Source organism: Ovis canadensis, chromosome 2 (assembly GCF_042477335.2).
Source record: "Ovis canadensis isolate MfBH-ARS-UI-01 breed Bighorn chromosome 2, ARS-UI_OviCan_v2, whole genome shotgun sequence".
Taxonomy (NCBI): Eukaryota; Metazoa; Chordata; class Mammalia; order Artiodactyla; family Bovidae; genus Ovis; species Ovis canadensis.
Genome location: NC_091246.1, coordinates 251383008 through 251404171, shown reverse-complemented (window position 1 = coordinate 251404171; position 21164 = coordinate 251383008). Strand labels below are relative to the sequence as shown.

Below are 21164 nucleotides of genomic sequence, written 5' to 3'. Positions count from 1 at the left end.
CAGGAGTGGAGACCCCTTTGTACACAACCCATCAAGGAAGCCTGCGTCTAGGGCAGCAGTCCAGGGTGAAGGGAGCGGCCTCCATGAGGGCAAGCCAAGTTCAAATTCCTGCTTGTCATCTCCTAACTCCGTGGTTCTCTCACCTCATGGTGCCTCAGTTTCCTCACCTGTCAAATGGGGGTAAAATTGTTTCTACTTGGTGGCTTGTTCCAGGGAAGGAGATTATATATGTATCACGTGCCTGGCACACAGTAAGTCCTCAGTAAATGGAGTTATAATTATTAGCTGTTGACTCTCTTTGTGACTGAAGAAGCTGATTCTCTCCTCTAGGCCTCTAACTCTGCATCACAAAGTGGGAAACTTGGAGAAAAATCACATCTTTTTTTTTTTTCAGCTGCAAAATCAACCAGGTCTGTCAAATCTAACGTAGATAAAACCTTGCTTGAGGCCAAGGTGGGAGCTTCCCCCTCAAACCTCACCTGAAAGCCCTTTCACCAAACCCTGGGGCTCTGCAAACTGAGAACCACAGGACAGGGACCATCTCAGTGAGCTTTTTCAGCACGAATACTCCACGGTTAAAGATGCATGTTTGCAAGGCCTTGCCGTGCCCTGAGCCTGGCACTAGGGTCCGCAGAACAGAAAAGGAGAGAGCCAGCCCCAGATGGGTCCCAGCGTCAAATACACGCTCTGCCTGCCTTTGCTCCCTGGCTCCCTTCCCCTCTCTCCTGCCCAGATGGGGAAACCAAGGCATGGTCTGCAGCATCAGAGAGTAATGGGGAGACTTAGAGAAGAGGGAGGCTACAGGATGCCTCAGCCCTGGGGTGGGGACTCTCCTGGCAGCTCAAGCCCAGGTTCCCGTGGGGCGGAGCCCTGGGAATGCTGAGCCTGACGGGGCTGGCTCAGACCCTTGATGGTCCATCAGGCTGGGATGCAGTGCTCCCTAACGGCCAGCGGGTCACCGCCAGAGATGCCAAGAGTCCTCCCAGCAGGGGACACCCCTCTGAGCCAAGGCTGGATAAACACCCGCGTTGCCTCCAGCCTTCTCACCTTGGTGACTGGAACCTGGTGCCACCAGTTCCCCACCCACCTTGAAAGGCTGGGCCTCTGCCGCCCACCCCCCCCCGCCCCCCGCGCATATGTACAAACACACACACGAACATAAGCACAGGGTGAATAAAAGCCTGGTAGCCTACTGTGTGGAGAAGGCAATGGCACCCACTCCAGTGCTCTTGCCTGGAGGATCCCGTGGACGGAGGAGCCTGGTGGGCTACAGTCCACGGGGTCGGGAAGAGTCGGACACGACTGAGCGACTTCACTTTCACTTTTCACTTTCATGCACTGGAGAAGGAAATGGCAACCCACTCCAGTGCTCTTGCCTGGAGAACCCCAGGGACGGGGGAGCCTGGTGGGCTGCCATCTATGGAGTCTCTCAGAGTCTGACACGACTGAAGCGACGTAGCAGCAGCAGCAGCCTACTGGGGGTGGCTCAGACCTAGACTCAAGCAACAACCCAGGAAGAGTTGACTCACCTTTCCTTCATTCAGCAAATATCTGCAGAGGACTTTCGTGACAGCCACAGTTCTTCCCTGCAAAAACTCAGAGGAGTGGCTTCTTCGCTTTGCCTTATTTAATCACCAAGACCCTTTCTTCAGATAAAATCTTACAGGAAACCTCAGTAAATACAAAGTAGATAAAGGGCAAGCTGCTGGGGAGCTAGGGGCTCAGGACCCCACCTTTTAGGCCCTTCATCCTCCCCAGAGGGTCTCCAAAGAGTGCCCAGAGTTCTAGAAAGCTCTGCACGAAACTGCCTCTAGAGTTCGTCTGGTCCCACCACCTCCATCACAGGCGGGGGAGTGGGGGCCCTTGGTGGGGACTGGACTCCTGCCCCGGGTCTCACACCCCTGCACATCACCGCAGCTCAGAACGGTATCTGGAGGGGACCTCCGGCCACACACACAATCAGTCACAAAATAAGAGGGTTCTTTGCAACGACAAGGTCTGCTGTGTTCCTTTAGAATAAAAAGATCAGAGGGCAACTTTTAAAAAGATTTTATTATACCAACGACCCGGCAAAGTGAGAGTCCCACGGGCTCTTCAGAATGTCAGAAACAGTGAGGACAGGTGAGGGCAGCCAAAGAGCCCAGATTCACCAGGAGATGGTGGGTGTGGGGTGAGGGGTGGATCACTGGTGCCCTGCCTGCACTCTCCCTGCTCAGCCACTGCACACCCTCACGCAGAGGGTGGGAGGGACCGGGGGCGGGGGGCGGGGGGGAGGGGGGGTGGGTCCTCGGACCTCTGAGAGACCAGCCCAGAACCAGCAGGCGGGAGGCGCTGGGGCTCCGTGTCACCCTGGGGGACAGTTGCCTCGCTCAGGCCCAGGCCAGGAGGAGAGCTGTGGCCGTGTCTGCGTGACCCTGAGCGTTGCAGACAAGCCCAGGGATGACCGTAGCCTAGCGGACAGACGGTGGGGATTCAGGAGGCTGGCATCCGTGGTCTGGCTTCAGCACCTGGGCTCTGAATATCTAACCAGGCTCCTGAGAGGCCTGAAGTCTGACTCAAGAACCCCTGACCTCATCAGTGGATGAGCTGAGTAAACCATGACCGCTAACGGGGACTAAGGAGGAGCTGACCCCACTGTGTTCAGAAAGGGTAGGCCCCTGACCACAACTCCATCTCTGGGAAGAGCTTCCCACACCCCGGGAACACATATCCACACTCAGTAACCACACAAGAAGTTGAGTGAGGAGCCCAAAGCAGTACACCCGGTCCTGGAGAGGCGGCAGGTCTGAGTCCGGGCCAGCCTCTCAAACGTTGGGTGATACTGCCTCCCTGTGGACACCTGGGAGTCAGGCAACCCAGGACAAGCCTCTTCTAGTCTCACTTCGTCCCACCCACAGACCGACCGAGGGGATAGAGGTTATGGTCCAAACCTCTTGCACACGGAGGTCAGCCCTGTGGGGGGTCAGCTCCGGGAAGAACCGTGTGACCGTGGCCTCTGAGCCCAGACTCCCAGCAAGGGCACAGGCCGCTCTGGCCTCTCGGGTCCCACACGGTTACTCGGGCACGTCCCCATCCAGCAGATGCAAGGTCGTTTGGTGTCCATGACAATCTGGAAGGTCGGCAGGACAGACAGGGATCTTGGTCCACTGCACAGTGGGAAGGAGTCGGCCCCAAACGAGGAAGGTGAGCTGCCCAGCTGGAACCAGAGCCTGGGCCGAGAGCCCAGGCCTCCCAACAACCAGCTCAGAGCTCTGTCCGCTGGACCTGGTGATGAGCAAGTGAAATGAGGGGAAATCAGCAGCTCAGCCCCAGCTCCACCCCTTCTTACCTGCACGGCCTCCCAGCGGTCACTTTGCTGTCTGAGCCAGATTTCCTCTCAGTGGTGCAGTGGGGGTAACAGATAAGCCTCAAGGGGATACTGAGGATCAGGTGAGGTGCTGACTGGGTCTCTAGGAGGAGACCTAGCGGGACAGCTGGCCAGCAGTCAGCTCCACGCAGTAAGTCCCACCACCTGGAGCCCTCCAGGGCCTGCGAGGGTGGAGAGAAGGGCTTTCTCTTCCTAGGAACTCCTTGGGTAGGAGGAAGGGCAGCAGCTGGAGAAGCCAGGGCCTGGACACAAAGGCCCTCCCTACCCTGCCCTGCCAGACCCTGGGCATCCAGAAGAGGAGAGACGGGTCTGGGAGGGGAGGTGCCTGGTGCAGGTGAGAAAGATGCGAAGAGAGACAGACTCACAGAAGCAGATGGAATCCAACAGAAGCAGAGAGACTAAAAAAGCCCAGAGAGGAAGACAGATCCACGGGAAGAGGAAGAAACTCGTTCACACACTCAAAGACAAGAGGCAACAGGGTAGACGAGAGGCGGGCCTGTCAAGCGCAGTCGCTGACAGTTCTATCTCTTTGCAGAGGAGGAGACAGAGAAACTTGATACCTAGGCAAGGGGGCAGAAGGCAGAGACAGGACAGAGGAGAGGATGGCAAGGGAGCAGGCCAGGCTGGGAGAAGCAGGATTTCTCCACTGAGAAAAAGCTTCTGGGGAGAAAAATCAAAATCTATGCCATGCAAATTTTTTCAGCATCCCTTACCAGTGTGAAGTCATCTGGGTATTTTAAGAACATGTGATGCTTTATGCACGTCTTATTTTTTTGTTGAAAGAAATCATGGTTAGTATATTTAAAGATGTGAATGCTGGGGAAATTATAGGGAGGGAAATGTGGGTTTTTTCCCCCCTGAATTTTCTGGGATTCTCAGTATTTTCACATCTGCACCCGGCTTCCCGGTGTGTTGGGCAGACAAAGGAACTAGAGAGAACATTCCTGCTCTTCCCCTTCCCAGCCTGTGCCCAGCTGCGTCTGGTGTCAGCAGCCCCAGGTCCTTCTCAGGCTCTGTCCTCAGGCCTCTTCTCCAGCCCCCAGGAAAAGAGAAACTTGAACCCGCCTTTGGAAGCGCCACCTCAGCGTCGCCTGCAAGGCCGCTGGCAGCCGCAACCATAGGAGCACAGCGCCACCTGGGGGCCATGGTAGAAATCAAAGCAAGAGAGGAATCCCATCACAAGCCCTGGGGCAGCGAAGGGCAGGAAGAAATGCATATTATGCGCCAACGTACCGCAAACACGAATGAAGCCCAATCTGATGAAACATCTTATATACTAGGGAAGGCCGTCGGGGGGTGGGAGGCCTGACGTTATGGCCATGTGGACATTTATATTGGTGTGTACCCCTGTCTCCAGCCTGGAGACCATTCAGGTTCAAGATACAAGGTGTCTGGTGCGCTAGGTGCTTAATAAGACTTCAGCTGAGGCCTTCCAGGGTCACAGCCCAATCCAAGAGGACTCTGGAGTTGAGTCACCGAAGGTGAGGCCACGGCTCCGGCGGGAGCAAAGGGTAAATGTCAAGAGCAGAGGGCCCTCCCCCAGGCCGGGGCAGCTCCTGGGACCGGTGCCAGTGTCCCTGGCTTGGCCCCATGTGACCCACGCTTGCAGAAGGGAAATGCCAGGTCCCTCGGCTGGCATCTGAAAAACAATAAGGCAGCAGCTGCGAGCGAAATGACTAACGAGCACTCTGGGGAGCAATTCAGGACACTGCACACGGAAACTTATCTCATTCAAAATTGATCAGCTATCACTCTCTAATTAGGGAGAAAATGTGCTGATCTCCCCGGCTTTCCGGGAACGTGGTCCTGGGGCTGCGGCAGGCAGCTCTGCCGAAGAGGGCCCTCAGGCCTCAGACAGCAGCCCTGAGAAGGGCTTTGAAACTGTCACCCTGCAGCCTCGCTCATCCACTTGCTGTGTCCCAGACAGGCCAAATACCAGAACTGGATGGAGCCTTGGAGAGCTAATCCAGCCTGCTCCTTTTACAGACACAGCTGAAGCTCAGAGAGGTTACACCACTCCATCGAGATCACACAGCAACAGAACCCGAGAGGAAGTCAGCTCCCAGCCCAGACCATTTGCCACCAGGCAGTGATGCCGGCCCGACTTCTCCTGTGTGGAGCCCCGGAAGCTCTGGGCAGCTCATCGTACATGGTGTTCTCACGTAATGCATTGCAGCTCCAGGCACTGAGAGGCCCCTGCCCTTGTTCTTTACAATCAGGCCATTACCCTCACCTCTGATCCAAAAACCAACTCCCACAGGCAGCTTTCCAGGATTATGGGCCCACATCCATCATCTCATTCACCAGTTTACTCATTCATTCCATGTACATTCAGCAGTTAAGAGCTGGGGTTCTGGAGTCAAAGTGCCTGGGCTTAAATCCTGTCTTTCCTGGGTGCTTGAGTGAGACACTTGACCTCTCTGAGCCTTGATTTCCTTTTGTTTAAAGTAAGAATAATACAAACACATAGCTCACAGTGAAGATGAAGTGACATTAATCATGTCCATTCCTTTGCAGGCCCTTAGCAAAGAGTAAGCCCTAATGTGAGCTCTAATTAGTGTAGAGTGACAGCCTAAAAAAATGGTGCTGGAGCAGAAATAAGACACAGTTCCTGCCCAAGCGTGGGCAAGATGGCTCAGAGAAAGAACAGGGGACTGGATAATGGACTTCAGAGGAAGGGCACCTAACTCCACCTAAGTGGGGAGGGTCAGGGGAGGTTTTCTGAAGGGAAAACCTAAGGCTGAGTTTTAAAGGGTGAGGAGGTGAAGAAAGCAAGCACCTAATACAGCAAGGTGAAGAAAGGACCAGAATGCCAGGGGCAAGACTCAGCAATAGCAGAGGCCAGGAGGCAGGAACAGCAAGCGCGCTTAATGACGCTCAGAGGCTCGGTGTGGCTGGAGCCACAGGTGAGAGACAGACGGACGGGGAAAGGCCTGGAGGGACTGCCAGGGGCTGGCTCACACACCTCCATGTGCCTTAGAGGACCCAGAGCTTAAGCCTGGAGGAGACAGGGAGCCTGGGGACCTTCCAGGCTCTGCTTCTCCTCAAGCAGAGAAGGCACGTGGTCAGACTGGTGTTTCTAATAGATCATTCTCAGCTCTGTGGGATGGATGTTCTCTGCTTGGCTCCCCTTCAGCAAAGATACCCTACCCTTGGTGGCTTTATTTTGAACTGTCAGGGCATCTGCTCTAACCAGGCCAATCTCAAAGGCCCTGCCAGCTACATTCTGTGAACCAAAAATGCCCTAACAGCCATCACCCATCCATCTGTAGGGCTTATTCATTTTCAAACAATCAGGCCACTTTAAAAGACAACGCTGAGTGCTTTGAGGGCAGAAACTGCGCCATATTCATTTCTGAATTCCCAGGCACAGAATACATATTTAGCTGATGTTTGGGGGATGAATAAATGCCCACCAAGGATACCAAAACTTGAGAGCTCTTCCTCTGAGCAGCCCCAAGGCCCTTCGTGCTCATCCACATCAGATCTGTCCACATCCAGGCTAGGACCAGGGTTGCAAACGGTGTCAGAGTTCACCCTAGTTTGTCATGATGCTTGCTGTTTGAATTTTCCATCGTAATTCTGAATGAACTAGGATTTCGAGGACCTGCCTTCTGGCTCCTCCTCCATCAGGATAAGCCTCAAACTGCTCTCTGTAAAACCAGGGGTGACTGGTGATTCTCAGGGTGCTAACAGGCTTCAAAAACACTGTGCGTAACATTCACTTCTCTCTTGGACAGTTTTCCTTCTTAGCCTGTCAGGTTCAATGCGATTTAAAGGGAAAGGGCTTTATGCTCAGACTTTGATAGCTTTGAGCAAATCACATAAGCTGCAAAAAGGGGTGATATAGCCTCCACTTCCAGTTCACTCTAAATCTAAAAAACACACCTGATACCAGGAGAGCCCAACACTACCAGGTTGGTGATGATGTGTGGCCATCAGTAAACTGTAACCCCACCAGGAAGTTCTCATTGGTACAACGGGGTGAACAATGCTCACTTTGTTGGACTGTGAGCATCTACCCGTATCAAGTACCTCGCAAAGAATTTCAAAACACCAGGAGCAATTATTCAAGACCATCCTGGCTGAATGCTGTCTGGGGCAGATTCAAGTGGCTGAGCCTAAGGGTTGAATTGAAATTCACAATCCCATGGTTAGTCCCCCACCACCAGCTTGCATGGACTTCCTTGATAGCTCAGTTGGTAAAGAATCTGCCTGCAATGCAGGAGAGCCCAGTTCGATTTCTGGGTCAGGAAGATCATCTAGAGAAGGGATAGGTTACCCACTCCCATATTCTTGGGCTTCCCTGGTGGCTCAACTGGTAAAGAATCCACTGCAATGCAGGAGACCTGGGTTTGATCCCTGGGTTGGGAAGATCCCCTGGCGAAGGGAAAGTCTACTCACTCCAGGATTCTGGCCTGGAGAATTCCATGGACTGTATAGCCCATGGGGTCACAAAGAGTCGGACACCACTCAGCGACCTTCACGTTCACTCTTTCACCGGCTTCCATCCCACAGATCAGTCTAAGCCCCTTCAAGCCTGCTGGAAAGGAGCTCCTTAAACCAAAGGCGGGGACTTGCGTGGGTGACGGAGAGCATGGGGCAGTCTCAGCCCAGCCAGGCTAGGACCTCGCGTGGACCTCAGGTCTGGAGTCTGGGTGCGTGTGAGCTCATGTTCCCAATCAGCTGTCACCTAGAGGCTGCTCCTGTGTCTCTCACTATGGGCACCTTAACTCCCTTGGAGGAGCCTTCGAGACAGAAGAATTGGTCTGCCCAGGGTATGAGTCGGTCTGGGGAAAAGGGCAGGCTGCCTTCTCTGCTTTTCATTCACTTGATCAGATTTACTCATGAAATCCACGCCGAGGGCTGAGCGCTTCATAGATTTAACACAAACCCTCCTCCCCCACTCACCCCTACACACGGCAGTTCACTCATCCTCATAACCTGGGCTCTCTTTCAAAGCGCCTGCTAAAGGGACACAGAACAGCAGATGCTTTTGAGATGCGCCAAGGTCAGCCCCACCAGTCCCCCTCCCATCCTGCCACCCCCGCCCAACGCATCTATATAAAGCCAGGGCCGTAACACCTCCCCGGCCAGGACTCACTGGGCATGTGGGCTGTCACCAATGGGCCTCCTCCCCGAGAGCATGGTCTCCTCCACTAACACGGGGAACATCATCTTGTGGGGCGTCCTTACGAGCACCAAGGGAACTGCCCCACCGCTGGTGAGCAGGAGGGTCAGGAGCCTGAACAGCTTGGAGTTTCAATGTAGACCACCCGCCTCACGAGTTGTATGCTTTTGACCCAGGGAACATGCCCCCTCGGGACTGGCTTCTTTGCTTGTAGGATGAGATGCCGTGCGAGCCCACAGGGCCTTGTGAGAATTAACTCACCTTGAAATTCAGGTCGGAAGGAGCACCGCGTACATCTGCCAGTGCCCACCTGTCCCACTCTCACCACAGGTGAAACCTCACAGCCTGCGTTCAGGATGTCAGGACAGCGCTCTTCAGGGACAGCTCTGGGCAAGGCCGGGCATGACCTGCACGCAGTCTCCGGGCTGCCAAGGCTCCCCACTCAGCCCTCCTCTTTTAGCGTCACCAAGCTGCCCCCACCATGGGGAGGCCCAGACCACCTTGCAGCCAAGGTCTCCAATTCATCCTATTGAGACCGGATGCCATCCCCCCAGGGAAGCGTCAGCCTAGCCACCGAACCCGTTCACAGCAACATGCTCACACTCGGTGAGAAGGAGTTTTATTAGCGCTGTCCACACTGGACACTGCATACAGCTGGTGTCAGCCCCCGAGAGCACACCCCCTTCCCCTGCACGAAGGGCAATGAGGGCATGGATGCTCAGAGCCAGGGAAGGGAGAAAAGAAAGTGCTGCGCACGTGACTTTAGTGACCCTGGACACTTGACAGGCAGTGCGAGGGGCTCGCCCGCTTCTCTCACTCACAAACTCAAGTGGGACGGGGAGGGGTGAAGGGGTGGTGTGATGACGCCCCTGGGGTGTGAGCTCTTCAGTGGCGGGGTTAGGGCTAGCCTAGACAAGGCCCCAGGCTCAAGATGCTGGCTGCTACTTTTCCTTGGTGGGAGCCTCCGTGAGAAGCTGAGAAAACTGCAGGCCGGGATAGCAGCATCCTTATTGCTTCCTTTGGGGCTAAGACCTTTCCAGCTCAGCCTGGGCAGAGAAAACCAGAGCCAGCCCTCAGCCGGTTCGGGCCTCTGAGTTCCAAGTCAGGGCGGACTGCGTGCTCCCAGCGCCCTCTTTAGGTCCTGCGGCCCCAGGAAGGCTGCAGCTAGGCAGCCCTGTCTGCACCGTGCCAGGGGAACAATGAATGGGCACCATTCCAAGTGGCCCTGCCAGCAACCTGCCTCCCTTCTCCGACCAGAGTCCCAGCCTGTTAGGCAGAGGGCAGCCGCTGCATTCACTGCCTTTTATGCTGATCCACGTGCGCATACATGGGAATCCGGCAGGTAAGGGACATGACCAGCCTGGAGACTCTTCCCGGGGAGTTGCAGGGTAAGCAAGGGGGAGGAAGACTGCCCCACAGCCTGCTCTCAGGCGGCTCCTCAAAGCAACTCTGCTCTCCCCTCTGGCCAGTCTTTCAGGCTCTGGTCCACAGGGACCCACACCTGGGGGGAGAGGGGGGAGTGGGGAGAAGACAGGGACAGAAAAGCTGGAGGCCACGGACTTTGGTGCTTGGGCGGTGAGCTCTTCTCAGCCACACACGGGCTCACCTGGCTCCAGGGAAGGGACACGGCACCCCCATCACCCGTGCCAGGGCGGGGCATGGGGTTGTGCGCCTGTGCTCCAGGCTGGCAAAGGCCACCCCCACACTGGACAAAGGCAGCCTTCCACGGCTGGTGGCGGCCCCGTCACTACTCTTATAAGGGCCCAGAGATGCTAAACACCCCAGAAGCGGGGCAGGGTCCCCCCGCACCCCGCCTTAGCTGTTGTACAAGCGTACCACCCGGCTGATCGCCTGCCTGCAGATCGGGCACCGCCGGGGTTCGGGCAGCGCGCGGTAGCACTCAGTGCAGGCGCACACGTGGCCGCACTCCAGGAAGACGCACGACCGGAAGTTGCTCAGGCACACGACGCAGGCACCCTTTGGGCCTTCTCGGTCCTCCTCGGGACGGTCCTCCTCGGGACAGGTGCGCTCCCGGAACTCCTCCTCTGGCCGCCGCCGCTCGCGCCGCCGCCGCAGGTACTGCTTCCGGAGGAGGAAGAAGAGACTGGCGCAGGCGGCGAAGCCGAAGACCAGAACCAGGACCTTCCAGAGCCGGACGCTGGACTCCTGCCGCTGCAGCAGGCTGTCGAAGTCCTGGCCGCTCAGGTAGTACTGCATGCCCGGCCCCTTGGGGGGCTGCAGGCGCACGCAGCTGTGGTCCAGCACCAGCTCGCCCACCCCCGTGAGCGGCGCCCCCACCTTCAGCATCTCCTCCGTCTCCTGAATGCCCTTGGGCCGCTCCCCACTGAGGTAGTGGCCAACGACGTCGGTGAAGGACGGCGTGGAGGGGTGGAACCTCTCGTACACCGTCTCCAGGCCCAGGTCCACCGCATCCAGGGGCTTCAGCACGCGCACAGCCACGCCCGCGCCGTCCTCGTGGGGCACCAGGTCAAAGGGCACCGTGTTGGTCCTCTGGTGAATGACCTTGGAACAGTCGTTCCTGCAGGAATGAGGGCGCATGGTAAATCAGAGGACCGCAAACACCTCACAGCCAGACAGGGCTGGAGACCACCTGGAGGCCAGGGCAGGATCAAGCGTGAACCAAGAGCAAGAGAAGACGACAACAGACACCACACTCGTCCAGCGCCTCAGAAGAGGGAAGCGCAGGTTTTCCGGTTCTCCGGCCGCCTCAGTGGGCAACAAATGCCATCAGAGATCACCTCTACTCTTTTTATCTCCCTCTGCCCCTGTTAAGACAGATCGATTTTTATCTTAAATCCCTCAAAAAACTTAAAAACAGAACTACCATATATGACCCAGCAATCCCACTTCGGACCATGGATCTGGAAGAACTGAAATCTAGATCTGGAGAGAGATCTGTGCTCCCTGGCTCACTGCTTATTCACAGCAGCCGAAACACGGCAGCACCATCAGTGACTGCCGATGAGTGAACCTAGAAAATGCGGTCCATGCATACAACAGGATGCTACTCAGCCTTTAAAAAGACAAGAAAAGAAAAAGGAAATCTCACCACATGCGACAACATGGTGAACCTGGGGGACATCAGCAAAGCGAGCTAAGGCAGCCACAGAAGGACAGGGACTGCAGGATTCCATTTGCATGGAGTATCTAATGTAGCCAAACCCATCGAGACAGAGCAAAACAGGGATTGCCAGGGGCTGAGGGAAGAAGAAAACGGGGAGCTGACATTCCCCAGATGTAAAGTTTCAGTTCTACAAGAGGAGGAAGCTCGAAATCTGCTGTACAGCCTGTGCCTGCAGCTAACAGTTCTGCGTTGCTGCACTTACAACTGTGTTAAAAGAGGAGATCGCAGGTTAAGCAGCCTTAATAAAAATTGAATTCTTAATTTTTAAAATTTTAATTATAATTTTTACAATAAAAATTAAGATAAAACTCCAAAACAGAACCCCCTGAGGACCAGTTGGAAAAATGGAACTCCATGTTACAGCATGGAGCACTGGAAATCATCAATCCATACCATCAGTCAGGGCTTCTCAACCCTTAGTGTGCATATCTACAGACTCCAGGTCCCCTACCCTGGAAATTCTATCCAGGCAGATCTGGAAGAGGCCAGGAATCTACCTTTGGACAAGATGCCTAGGAGACTGCAGTGGCAGAGATCTCAGTGGCACTGAGAGGCTGGTCTCCACCCTGTCTCAGGAGGAGCTTGAACACCTGGAGACAGGGCCAGGACGCCAGCTTCTCAGCTGACCATCTTCGAGGTCTGGGCCCCTGGAGCAAGGATACGCACCAGAGGTGGGTTGTCCGGTTCCACACCATCTTGTGCTCCTGAAGCGTCAGCCGCTGAATCACCCCCTTGCAGTTTTCCACAAACTGGCTGTTAAGCGTTTCTTTAACAGATCGAACAGCTCCTAAATGGAAACAAATTATTTTACTTCTGTAGAACTCTTCTGTCCTTTCCTTTAAAGTAATTTAGATTTTGTTTTTAGTCTGAGTCAGTTTAATTAATCAAAGTGATGACACTGTTATCGCCAGCAGTTATGCTTTGGGGGCACTCTGCTGAGCAGTTTACATGGATCACGTCATTTCAGTGTTATTACCACCCTGTAAGGTATATTCTGGGCTTCCCTGGTGGCTCAGACAATACAGAATCTGCCTGCAATGCAGGAGACCCAGAGTTTAATCCCTGGATTGGGAAGCTCCCCTGGAAAAGGGAATAGCTACCCACTCCAGTATTCTTGCCTGGAGAATTCCGTGGACAGAGGAGCCTGGCGGGCTACAGTCCGTGGGGTTGCAGTCAGACACGACTGAGCAACTTTCACTTTCAGATCAACTTTCACTTTCAATGTATATCTTAGAGATGGGGCAATGGAGGCTCGGAAGCTGGGGTAATTTCCTCAAAATCATATAGCAGTAACCCAGGTCTTCCTGACCCCAAAGTCCAAATTCTGAACCCCCACCCCAAGGCTACAAAAGACCGCCAATGTCAGCCAGGAAGATCTGTATCAAACTTTGAAAGACTGAGTTATTTTTCATTTTACCAATAAATAAACATACCTTCAATAACAGCATAAGGCACACACTTCCCTGGAGCTTCTGAAAGAATACTCTTTAAGTCTTCACCTAAGTGGATTCTTTTAGCTCCCTAAATGGAAACAACAGATTGGACTGACTGTTCAATACTGACATGCTCAATCAAACAAGTGAAGAAAGAAAATGACTCTTTTTTTCACGTTGAGAGAATAAGGGAACCAGGCAGGAAGGTGACTAAGGACGGTCAGATTCCAAAGCTGTGTCCCAGCTTCACCATATAAACAGGCACCTTGTTTCCGCCACCTGCAAATGGGGCTGCCATGTACACCAGTTAACCAAACACACAGTCCTTTTCGGTTTCACGTGCTAAGATGAAAATATTAAAGGCACTAATCAATCTGCATACCGTGACTGAATGTAATTTGATCTCTTCTTGATGACACAGAACCATGCATCCAAAGAGTTTACGTGTAAAAGCACATAAACCAGCGCCCTGTACATGGCAGGGGCTTGGGCGGTGGTAGGCATTATCATCACCAGGCCCTTGTCAGTTCATGCCCTGCATCACACATTATAATAAAGCACTGCCTTTGCACTGTAGGGCATGGCTTTGTGGACGGTGCTAAACATTACCCTCCACCTCCGTCTGCCTCCTTCCCTCTCATAAACAGCCGAGCACAGCCACCTCTGCCGCTCCCTTCCTCTCACAGTCCCCGGTTTTCCATTCCTTCCTGTTCTCATCCCAATCTGCTATACTTGGGAACCAATCAAGCCTGCTACTGCTCCATCAAAATAAGGTAAAATTAATAAAGCCACTGAACATTTCCTGAACCAGGCCCTGTGCTGGGGGCCAAGGATTCAGGGTCGAATGAAGGAAACGGTTCCTGCTTTCAGGTATTTTCATCAACACCATCTTACGGATACCAGGCAAGTAACCTCGAAAGAGGTGGTAGTACTGGATAGGTATTAAGGTCCCTCTGAGTTTAAGCTGTTGCCACCCAGTAAACAACAGGAGCAAGGTCAATAAAAATTATTACCCACACACACTGCGAAGGTAATAAAAACAACGGGCAGTAACAACTAACACTCAGGTTTATTTACTCGTTTATTGTCGGTCTCCCCCTCCACTGGGCTGTAAGCACAGGAGGGCTAGGGCCTTGCTGGTCTTGCTCACTGCCGTCCCCCTAGTGCCGAGATAGTGCCCCATCAGTTCAGTTCAGTTCAGTCGCTCAGTCGTGTCCAACTCTTTGCGACCCCATGAATCGCAGCACGCCAGACCTCCCTGTCCATCACCATCTCCCGGAGTTCACTCAGACTCACGTCCATCGAGTCCGTGATGCCATCCAGCCATCTCATCCTCGGTCATCCCCTTCTCCTCCTGCCCCCAATCCCTCCCAGCATCAGAGTCTTTTCCAATGAGTCAACTCTTACCCATCTGATGAAGAAATTAGTGAATAACTAAGCACTTACATATACTACATTCCCAGCACTCTGCTAAGCATTTTAAATGCATAACCCCATTTAATGCTCACACCATCCCTCTGCGGTAGACATTATCATCCCCAATTACAGATAAGGAAACTGAGGCTCAGAGAGGTGAAGTAATTTGCTCAAAGTCACCTAAATAGTCAAGTATCCACCACAGGATGGTCTAAACATTTTTTAGAAGGAAAGGAGGTGAAATTCAGTCAGAAAGCCTGCGACTAAATCAAGCTTCAAGGCATCTATTGTGACTCTGGGCAACTTAATTTATCACAGTCTATTTCAAAGCATGTAAAAGGTGGGGAAAACAATCTTACAGGATTTTCATGTGAATTAAATGAAACTTCAGGTGTGAAAGAATCCAGACCAGGGGCTGGCACACAGTAGGTATGCAATAAATATGCATTCCCACCACTGTGAGAGATGTAAAAGGGTAAGACACAAATCCTAGTCCGGAATTTTTGTAATCAGATCAAGAAAATAGAGCTTAAGCTAGAGTCCCAACTGTTTTTCCAGGCAGGAGCTACTTATTTCATCCTCATTGAGGAACTAATTGGCAAAGCTTTTAAGGTCACCCAAAGATGGATCCCAGAGCACTCACTGCTTCAAAGGGTCCCATCTCTAGCCAACTTGATGCCAATGCGATTTCTGATTCAGAGTAAGAAACTGAAGTATCAATTACAACCACAGCCAATCATTTCAGAAGTAATTTAATTAAGCAGACAAGAAGGCAGCTGGAATCTCACCAGGCTGTGATTCACACCCCAAATTCAACTCCCTGGTAATTAGGTGCATTCCAAAACTCACACACTTGTTGCTAAGCTCTCAACGCATATTATCTGATGATAATGAAGCGTGTCAGGTTGAGGCATCCACCTTCCAAATAAATGTCAAATTAAGTCCTGCTGTATTATGAAATTTCAGCCAGGACTTCCCTGGTGGTCCAGTGGTTAAGAAGCCATCTGCCAGTGCAGGGGACACAGTTTGATCCCGTCCATGAAGATTCCCGCATGCCTCGAGGCAACTAAGGCGTGCGCTCCAGAGCCAGTGCTCTGCAACCAGAGAAGCCACAGCAATGGCAAGCCTGCGCACTGCAACTGAGGGGAGCTCCTGCCCCTGCTCACCACAGCTAGAGAAAGCCTGGCACGGCGCTGCAGAAATCCACCTTCTTTAAACAAGAAATTTCACCGAGCACAAATCCACAAGTATTTATTGAGTGTCTACTCTCTGTTAAGCATTGAGTTTGAACCTAGAAAGGAGGAAGGGTAAGGTCTCATTTCTGACCTAATGAGGTTCATCTCTCATGAGCCACTCACACATTCATAATAAAGCAATGTGGTCAACCCCCCCAAAAAAAAAAAAATCTACACTCTGAATCAAAAGACCTAAGTTTAAGCTCCAAACTGACACTGTACAGACCTTTCCTCTGAGTTTCGACTTCTTGATTGGCAGGTTGGAGTATCTTTTCATCTGCCTAAAATTACTGTGAAGCAGAACTAAAACCAAGATGGGAATATGTTGTGTAAATCGTCAGGTGCTGCATTAGAAAAGTGAGCAATATTCTTAAACGGCCATAATATAAAAAGCCAGAGTCTGCAGAAGCAAGGAGCTGTCCCCTCCCAGGCACCTGCACGCTCGCCTCAAATCCTCCTGGGCTCTGCTCAACTGCCACCCTGTTTAAAAGAGCAAACCTCCCTTTCTCCAGCACTCCCATTTCCCCTCTTCTCTGCACTAGGCTGTAGTTTTTATCCCCACGTGTCACACCATCTGGTTGGACTAGAATGCACTCTCCATGAGGACAGGAATTTGTTCCACCCAGGCTCGGCGCCTGGGGCATAGCAAGTGTTCAATAAAGATTTTTTTCGTCAACAAAGTGATGAAGTCAAGGTTTATTCTGAGTAACGAGAGGGACTTGGGGGAAAGGAGGAAGGGAAGCCGTTATCACGCGACCCGAACTCTGATCCTGGCTCCTGGGGGCCGGGCGACGCCCTCCCAGGGCCTGGTTCCTCTCTGGGGCCTTTTCCCGAGGGTGGAGCGGCCCACGGCAGGTCGGGGGGCTCACCGTTCCCCCGGGGCGGCATGGCCGGCTGAGGCCGGGCGGGCTCGGGCACTGACCTTGAGCTCCTGGGCGACCTGGGCCTTCTGCCGGTACACGGAGTACAGGAAGGCGGTGACCACAGAGCTGGTGCCCAGGAGGATGAACTGACCCAGCGAGGGCCGCCCTCCGCTCTCCATGGCTGCGCCGAGCCCTGGCGAGGCCGCCGCGCTAAAGCGACCCCGCAGCGCTCGAGCGAGCCCTCACCCCTCAGCCTCCCGCCACCCGGAACCACACCCCCGGAGACGGCTCCTCCCGGAAGCCCGCGGCCAGCCGCCCGTCGAAGGCACAGGACCCGGAACCGGAAGTGGGGAGGGGTAGGGCGGGCAACACAGACCGGAAGGTGCTGTTGCCAGGGTGATGGACCAGCATCAGCTGCCTTCGCTGCAGTCGGAGATCCAGGAGTTGGCAGTGCGGAATGGTTTGCGGAACCTGAGCGATCTCTCGTCCCTCCGCGACCATTTCAACTCTGGCCGTAGTTGTATCGCTTGCGGTGCCAAGGTTTCAGGCCTTCTGCTTTCCTGGGGTTATTTCCTGGTTGTTCGATGACTCCGCCATTGGATGGGAAGGAAAGAACGTGGGGTAAGCATTTAGGGGGAGTACACATTTAAGCTTCAGGGCAAACCTTGGGTCTTGGCTTTTTTTCTTCAGCTTTAGAAGACAGGCCAGAGAGGTTAGTGGATGTGCTCAAAGTCACACTGCTACTGGAGAGGAATTTACCGGACTGCACAGCTTATTACCTCCAAGACAGGAGGTTAGATCACTAAAGTAACTCTTTAATCTGCCAGCACCACACATAACAACTTACTTTACTAATTTATAATTACAGCTACAACTGTTGTTTTCCAGTAGTCATGTATGGATCTGATAGTTGGACTATAAAGAAAGCTGAGCGCCGAAGAATTGATGCTTTTGATCTGTGGTGTTGGAGAAGACTCTTGAGAGTCTCTTGGATTGCAAGGAGATCGAACCAGTCCATCCTAAAGGAAATCAGTCCTATTCATTGGAAGGACTGATACTGAAGCTGAAACTCCAATACTTTGGTCACCTGATGCGAAGAGCTGACTCATTTAAAAAGACCCTGATGCTGGGAAAGATTGAAGGCGGGAGGAGAAGGGGAGGACAGAGGATGAGATGGTCGGATGGCATCACTGACTCAGTAGGTATGAGTCTGAATGAACTGCGGGAGTTGGTGATGGACAGGGAGGCCTGGCATGCTGCAGTCCATGGGGTCGGAAAGAGTCGGACCTGACAGCGACTGAACTGAACTGTGACAAAAAGTTTCACCAACATCAAACCACTTAATCCTCACCGCACAGTTAGAGAGCAGATTTCAAAATGTTTTCTGATCTGTACAGCAGTGATTCAATATGTTTGCAGATTATACTCCACATAGGTCATCACAAGATAATGCCTGTAATTCCCTGTGCTGCACAGCATGTCCTGCTTGCTTTCATATTTGGTGGCGTGTATCAGCTAATCACTTAAGCCCTATGTCGTCTCTCCCGACCGCCCCCTCCCCTTCGGTAGCCGCAAGAGTATTTTCTGCCTCTCTGAATCTGTTTCTGTTTTGTATGTACCTTTATTTATATTGTTTTTAAATTCTCCATATAAATGATATCTTACAGAATTTGCCTTTCCCTGTCTGACTCATTTCATTAAGCATAATATTCTCTAGGTCCATCCAAGTGGCTGCAAATGGCAGTATTTCAGCCTTTTTTTAATGACTGAGTGAAATATCACAGCTTCTTAATCCAGGCATCTGTTGCTAGGCACTTGGGTTGCTTCCATGCCTTGACTATGCTCAATAGTGCTGCTATAACACTGAGGAGTATTTATCTTTTCAAATCAGTGTTTTTGGTTTTTTTCCAAATATATACCCAGGAGTGGAATTGCTGGATAACTTTATTTTTAATTTTTTGAGGAGGCTGCAAACTATTTTCCACAGTGGCTGTACCAATTTACATTCCCACCAACAGTGTACAAGAGTTCCCTTTTGTCCACATTTTCTCCAACATTTGTTATTTGTAGACTTTTTGATGATACTCATTCTGACAGGCGTGAGGTGATATGATTGTTGTTTTGATTTGCATTTCTCTAATAATTAGTGGTGTGGAGCATCTTTTCATGTGCCTGTTAGCCATCTGTGTGTCTTCTTTGGAAAAATGGCTATACAAGTCTTCTGCCCATTTTTTGATTAGGTAGTTGTTGATGATGATATTGTTACTGATATTGTTTTATGAACTGTTTGTATATTTTAGATACTAACCTCTTGTCAGTCACATCATTTAAAAATATTTTCTCCCATTCCATAGATTGTCTTTTTATTTCATCAATGGTTTTCTCTGCTGTGCACAAGTTTTAAGTTTAATCAGGCCCCAACTGTTAATTTTCGGTTTTATTTCTGTTGCCTCAGGAGACTTATCCAAGAAAATAGTGCCACAGCTATGTCAGCAAGTGTTCTGTCAGTGTCCTCGTCTAAGAATTTTATGGTTCTCATTTTTTTTCCCCCATGTTTTAAATTTTATTTTTTTATTGAAGGACAATTGCTTTATAGAACTTGGTTGTTTTCTGTCAAACCTCAACATGACTCTACCATAGGTATACATATACCCCTCCCTTTTGAACCTCTCTCCCGTCTCCCTCCCTACCCCACCCATCTAGACTGATCCCAGTTCTCATTCTTATTGTTTAGGTCTTTAAGCCATTTGAGTCTGTTTTGTATGTGGCGCGGCATGCGTGCATGCTCAGTTGCTCAGTCCTTTCTGACCCTATGGACTATAACCTGCCAGGTGGAGAAGGGAGGGTCCAACACCAGATTTCTTTCTTTCTTTTTTTTTTTAATTGTAGTTGATTTACAGTGTTCCCAGTGTACAGCGGGCTACCCTGGTGGCTCAGAGGGTAAAGCATCTGCCTCCAATGCGGGAGACCTGGGTTCGATCCCTGGGTGGGGAAGATCCCCTGGAGAAGGAAATGGCAACCCACTCCAGTATTCTTGCCTGGAGAATCCCATGGAAGGAGGAGCCTGGTGGGCTACAGTCCACGGGGTCGCAAAGAGTCGGACACGACTGAGCGACTTCACCGCCGCCAGTGTACAGCAAAGTGATTCAGTTGTACATATGTCTCCATATGTGTTCAGTGACACATATTTATCTGTTCAGTTACATGTGTATCAATTCTTTTTCAGATTCTTTTCCATTATAGGTTATTACAAGGTGTCGAATGTAGTTCCCAGTGCTAGGACCTTGTTGTTTATCTATTTTATGTAGAGTAGTGTGTATCTGTTAATCCCCCTTCCTAATTTATCTTTCCCCCACCTTTCCCCTGCATAAGTTTGTACTCTATAAAAGATTGTCATTCTTAAAGCAGTTTGCTCTTAAATAGCTCTGCCTTTTTTTTTTTTTTTTTTTTTTTTTTTGCCAAAGGCTGAAATCCTTCAGTAGCCAGGCTGGACTATTGCGACATTTTGAGATTTCCATCATGTGGACCTTGTTAGAAGTGATGGACGACGGGCACTTTCAGCTGCAGCCAGATGTCCCCAGGGCGCGGTTCTCAGCTCAGCATGACTGTCCTCATTGAATCACAAGTTACAGAGGAGCCCTCTGACTTAGAGAAAGTGAGGTTAAGTTCCCAAGAGGAAAGTGAGGTGCCAGGCAGAGGATCTAGGAGGAGCAACCGGAAGGGGAGGGGTTTACTAAGGACAGCGCCACCGCTGGAAGCATTTCACAAAGTCCCTGAGTTCCCAGTGAGTCACTGGGTAAATGCCCTCGCAGGCGCTCCTTTCTGGTGAGACACTCGGCAGGGTCCAGGCACCAGGGAGATTTGAAAGATGAGACCTCCTGCGTTAATGTTGCCACACAGCTGTGCCGAAGGAAATTTAAAAAAGGTTAACAATCACATCAGGTCGTCACTCACTTTGCTTACAGAGCTTTCCCATGGGAAAGCCCTTAACTTAATCATTATTAGGAATTATCAAGTGTCAGCATACTTTTAATGGACATTTAACCCACTGGAATGCAGGGATCGATGCAGGACATGCCCTCGGACCTCAGGCAGGGTGTCGGGGAGACCTTTTTCTTTTTATAATGAGGTAAACCCCGTCCCATCCCCAGGTGACCACAGAGCTGTTTGCTGCCACTGTAAGTCTGCATCCTCTAAAAGTTCATACAAATAGAATCACATGGTATGTACTCTCTCTTCTCTGGCTTCTCTCAGAATAATTATTTTGATATTTATCCATACTACTGCATGTCAATAACAGATTATGCCTTTTTTTTTTTTTTTTACTGCTGAGTAATGTTCCATTGTATAAATATATCACAATCTGTTTATTCATTGACCTGTTAATGGACATTTGGATTGTTTCCAGTTTTTAACTATTACAAATAAAGCTGCTTTGAGCATGCATGTCTAAGTCTGTGTGTGGATGGATGCTTTCATTTCTCTTGGGTAAATTCCTCAGACAGGAATGGCTGGGTCATGCATCAGATGTATATTTAACTTTTTAAGAAACTACCTAGAAGTTCCCAAAAACG

General features: G+C 51.4%; 1 protein-coding gene and 1 long non-coding RNA gene across 2 annotated transcripts; one reads left to right on the top strand and one right to left on the bottom strand.

The window, feature by feature from the left end:
- Positions 1 to 9100: 9100 nt before the first annotated feature.
- Positions 9101 to 16940, bottom strand: MUL1 (mitochondrial E3 ubiquitin protein ligase 1). The gene is made up of 4 exons (XM_069575080.1): positions 16650 to 16940; positions 13077 to 13164; positions 12310 to 12430; positions 9101 to 11037 (listed from the first exon to the last, which is right to left on the bottom strand). Exons 1-4 carry the CDS (start codon positions 16767 to 16769, stop codon positions 10314 to 10316), a joined length of 1053 nt encoding a protein of 350 aa, XP_069431181.1. The 5' UTR covers positions 16770 to 16940; the 3' UTR covers positions 9101 to 10313.
- Positions 16941 to 16943: 3 nt separating this feature from the next.
- Positions 16944 to 21043, top strand: LOC138433054 (uncharacterized). The gene is made up of 3 exons (XR_011254119.1): positions 16944 to 17211; positions 17459 to 17792; positions 20055 to 21043. It is a non-coding gene; the product is annotated as an uncharacterized lncRNA (long non-coding RNA).
- The last annotated feature ends 121 nt before the right edge of the window (positions 21044 to 21164 follow it).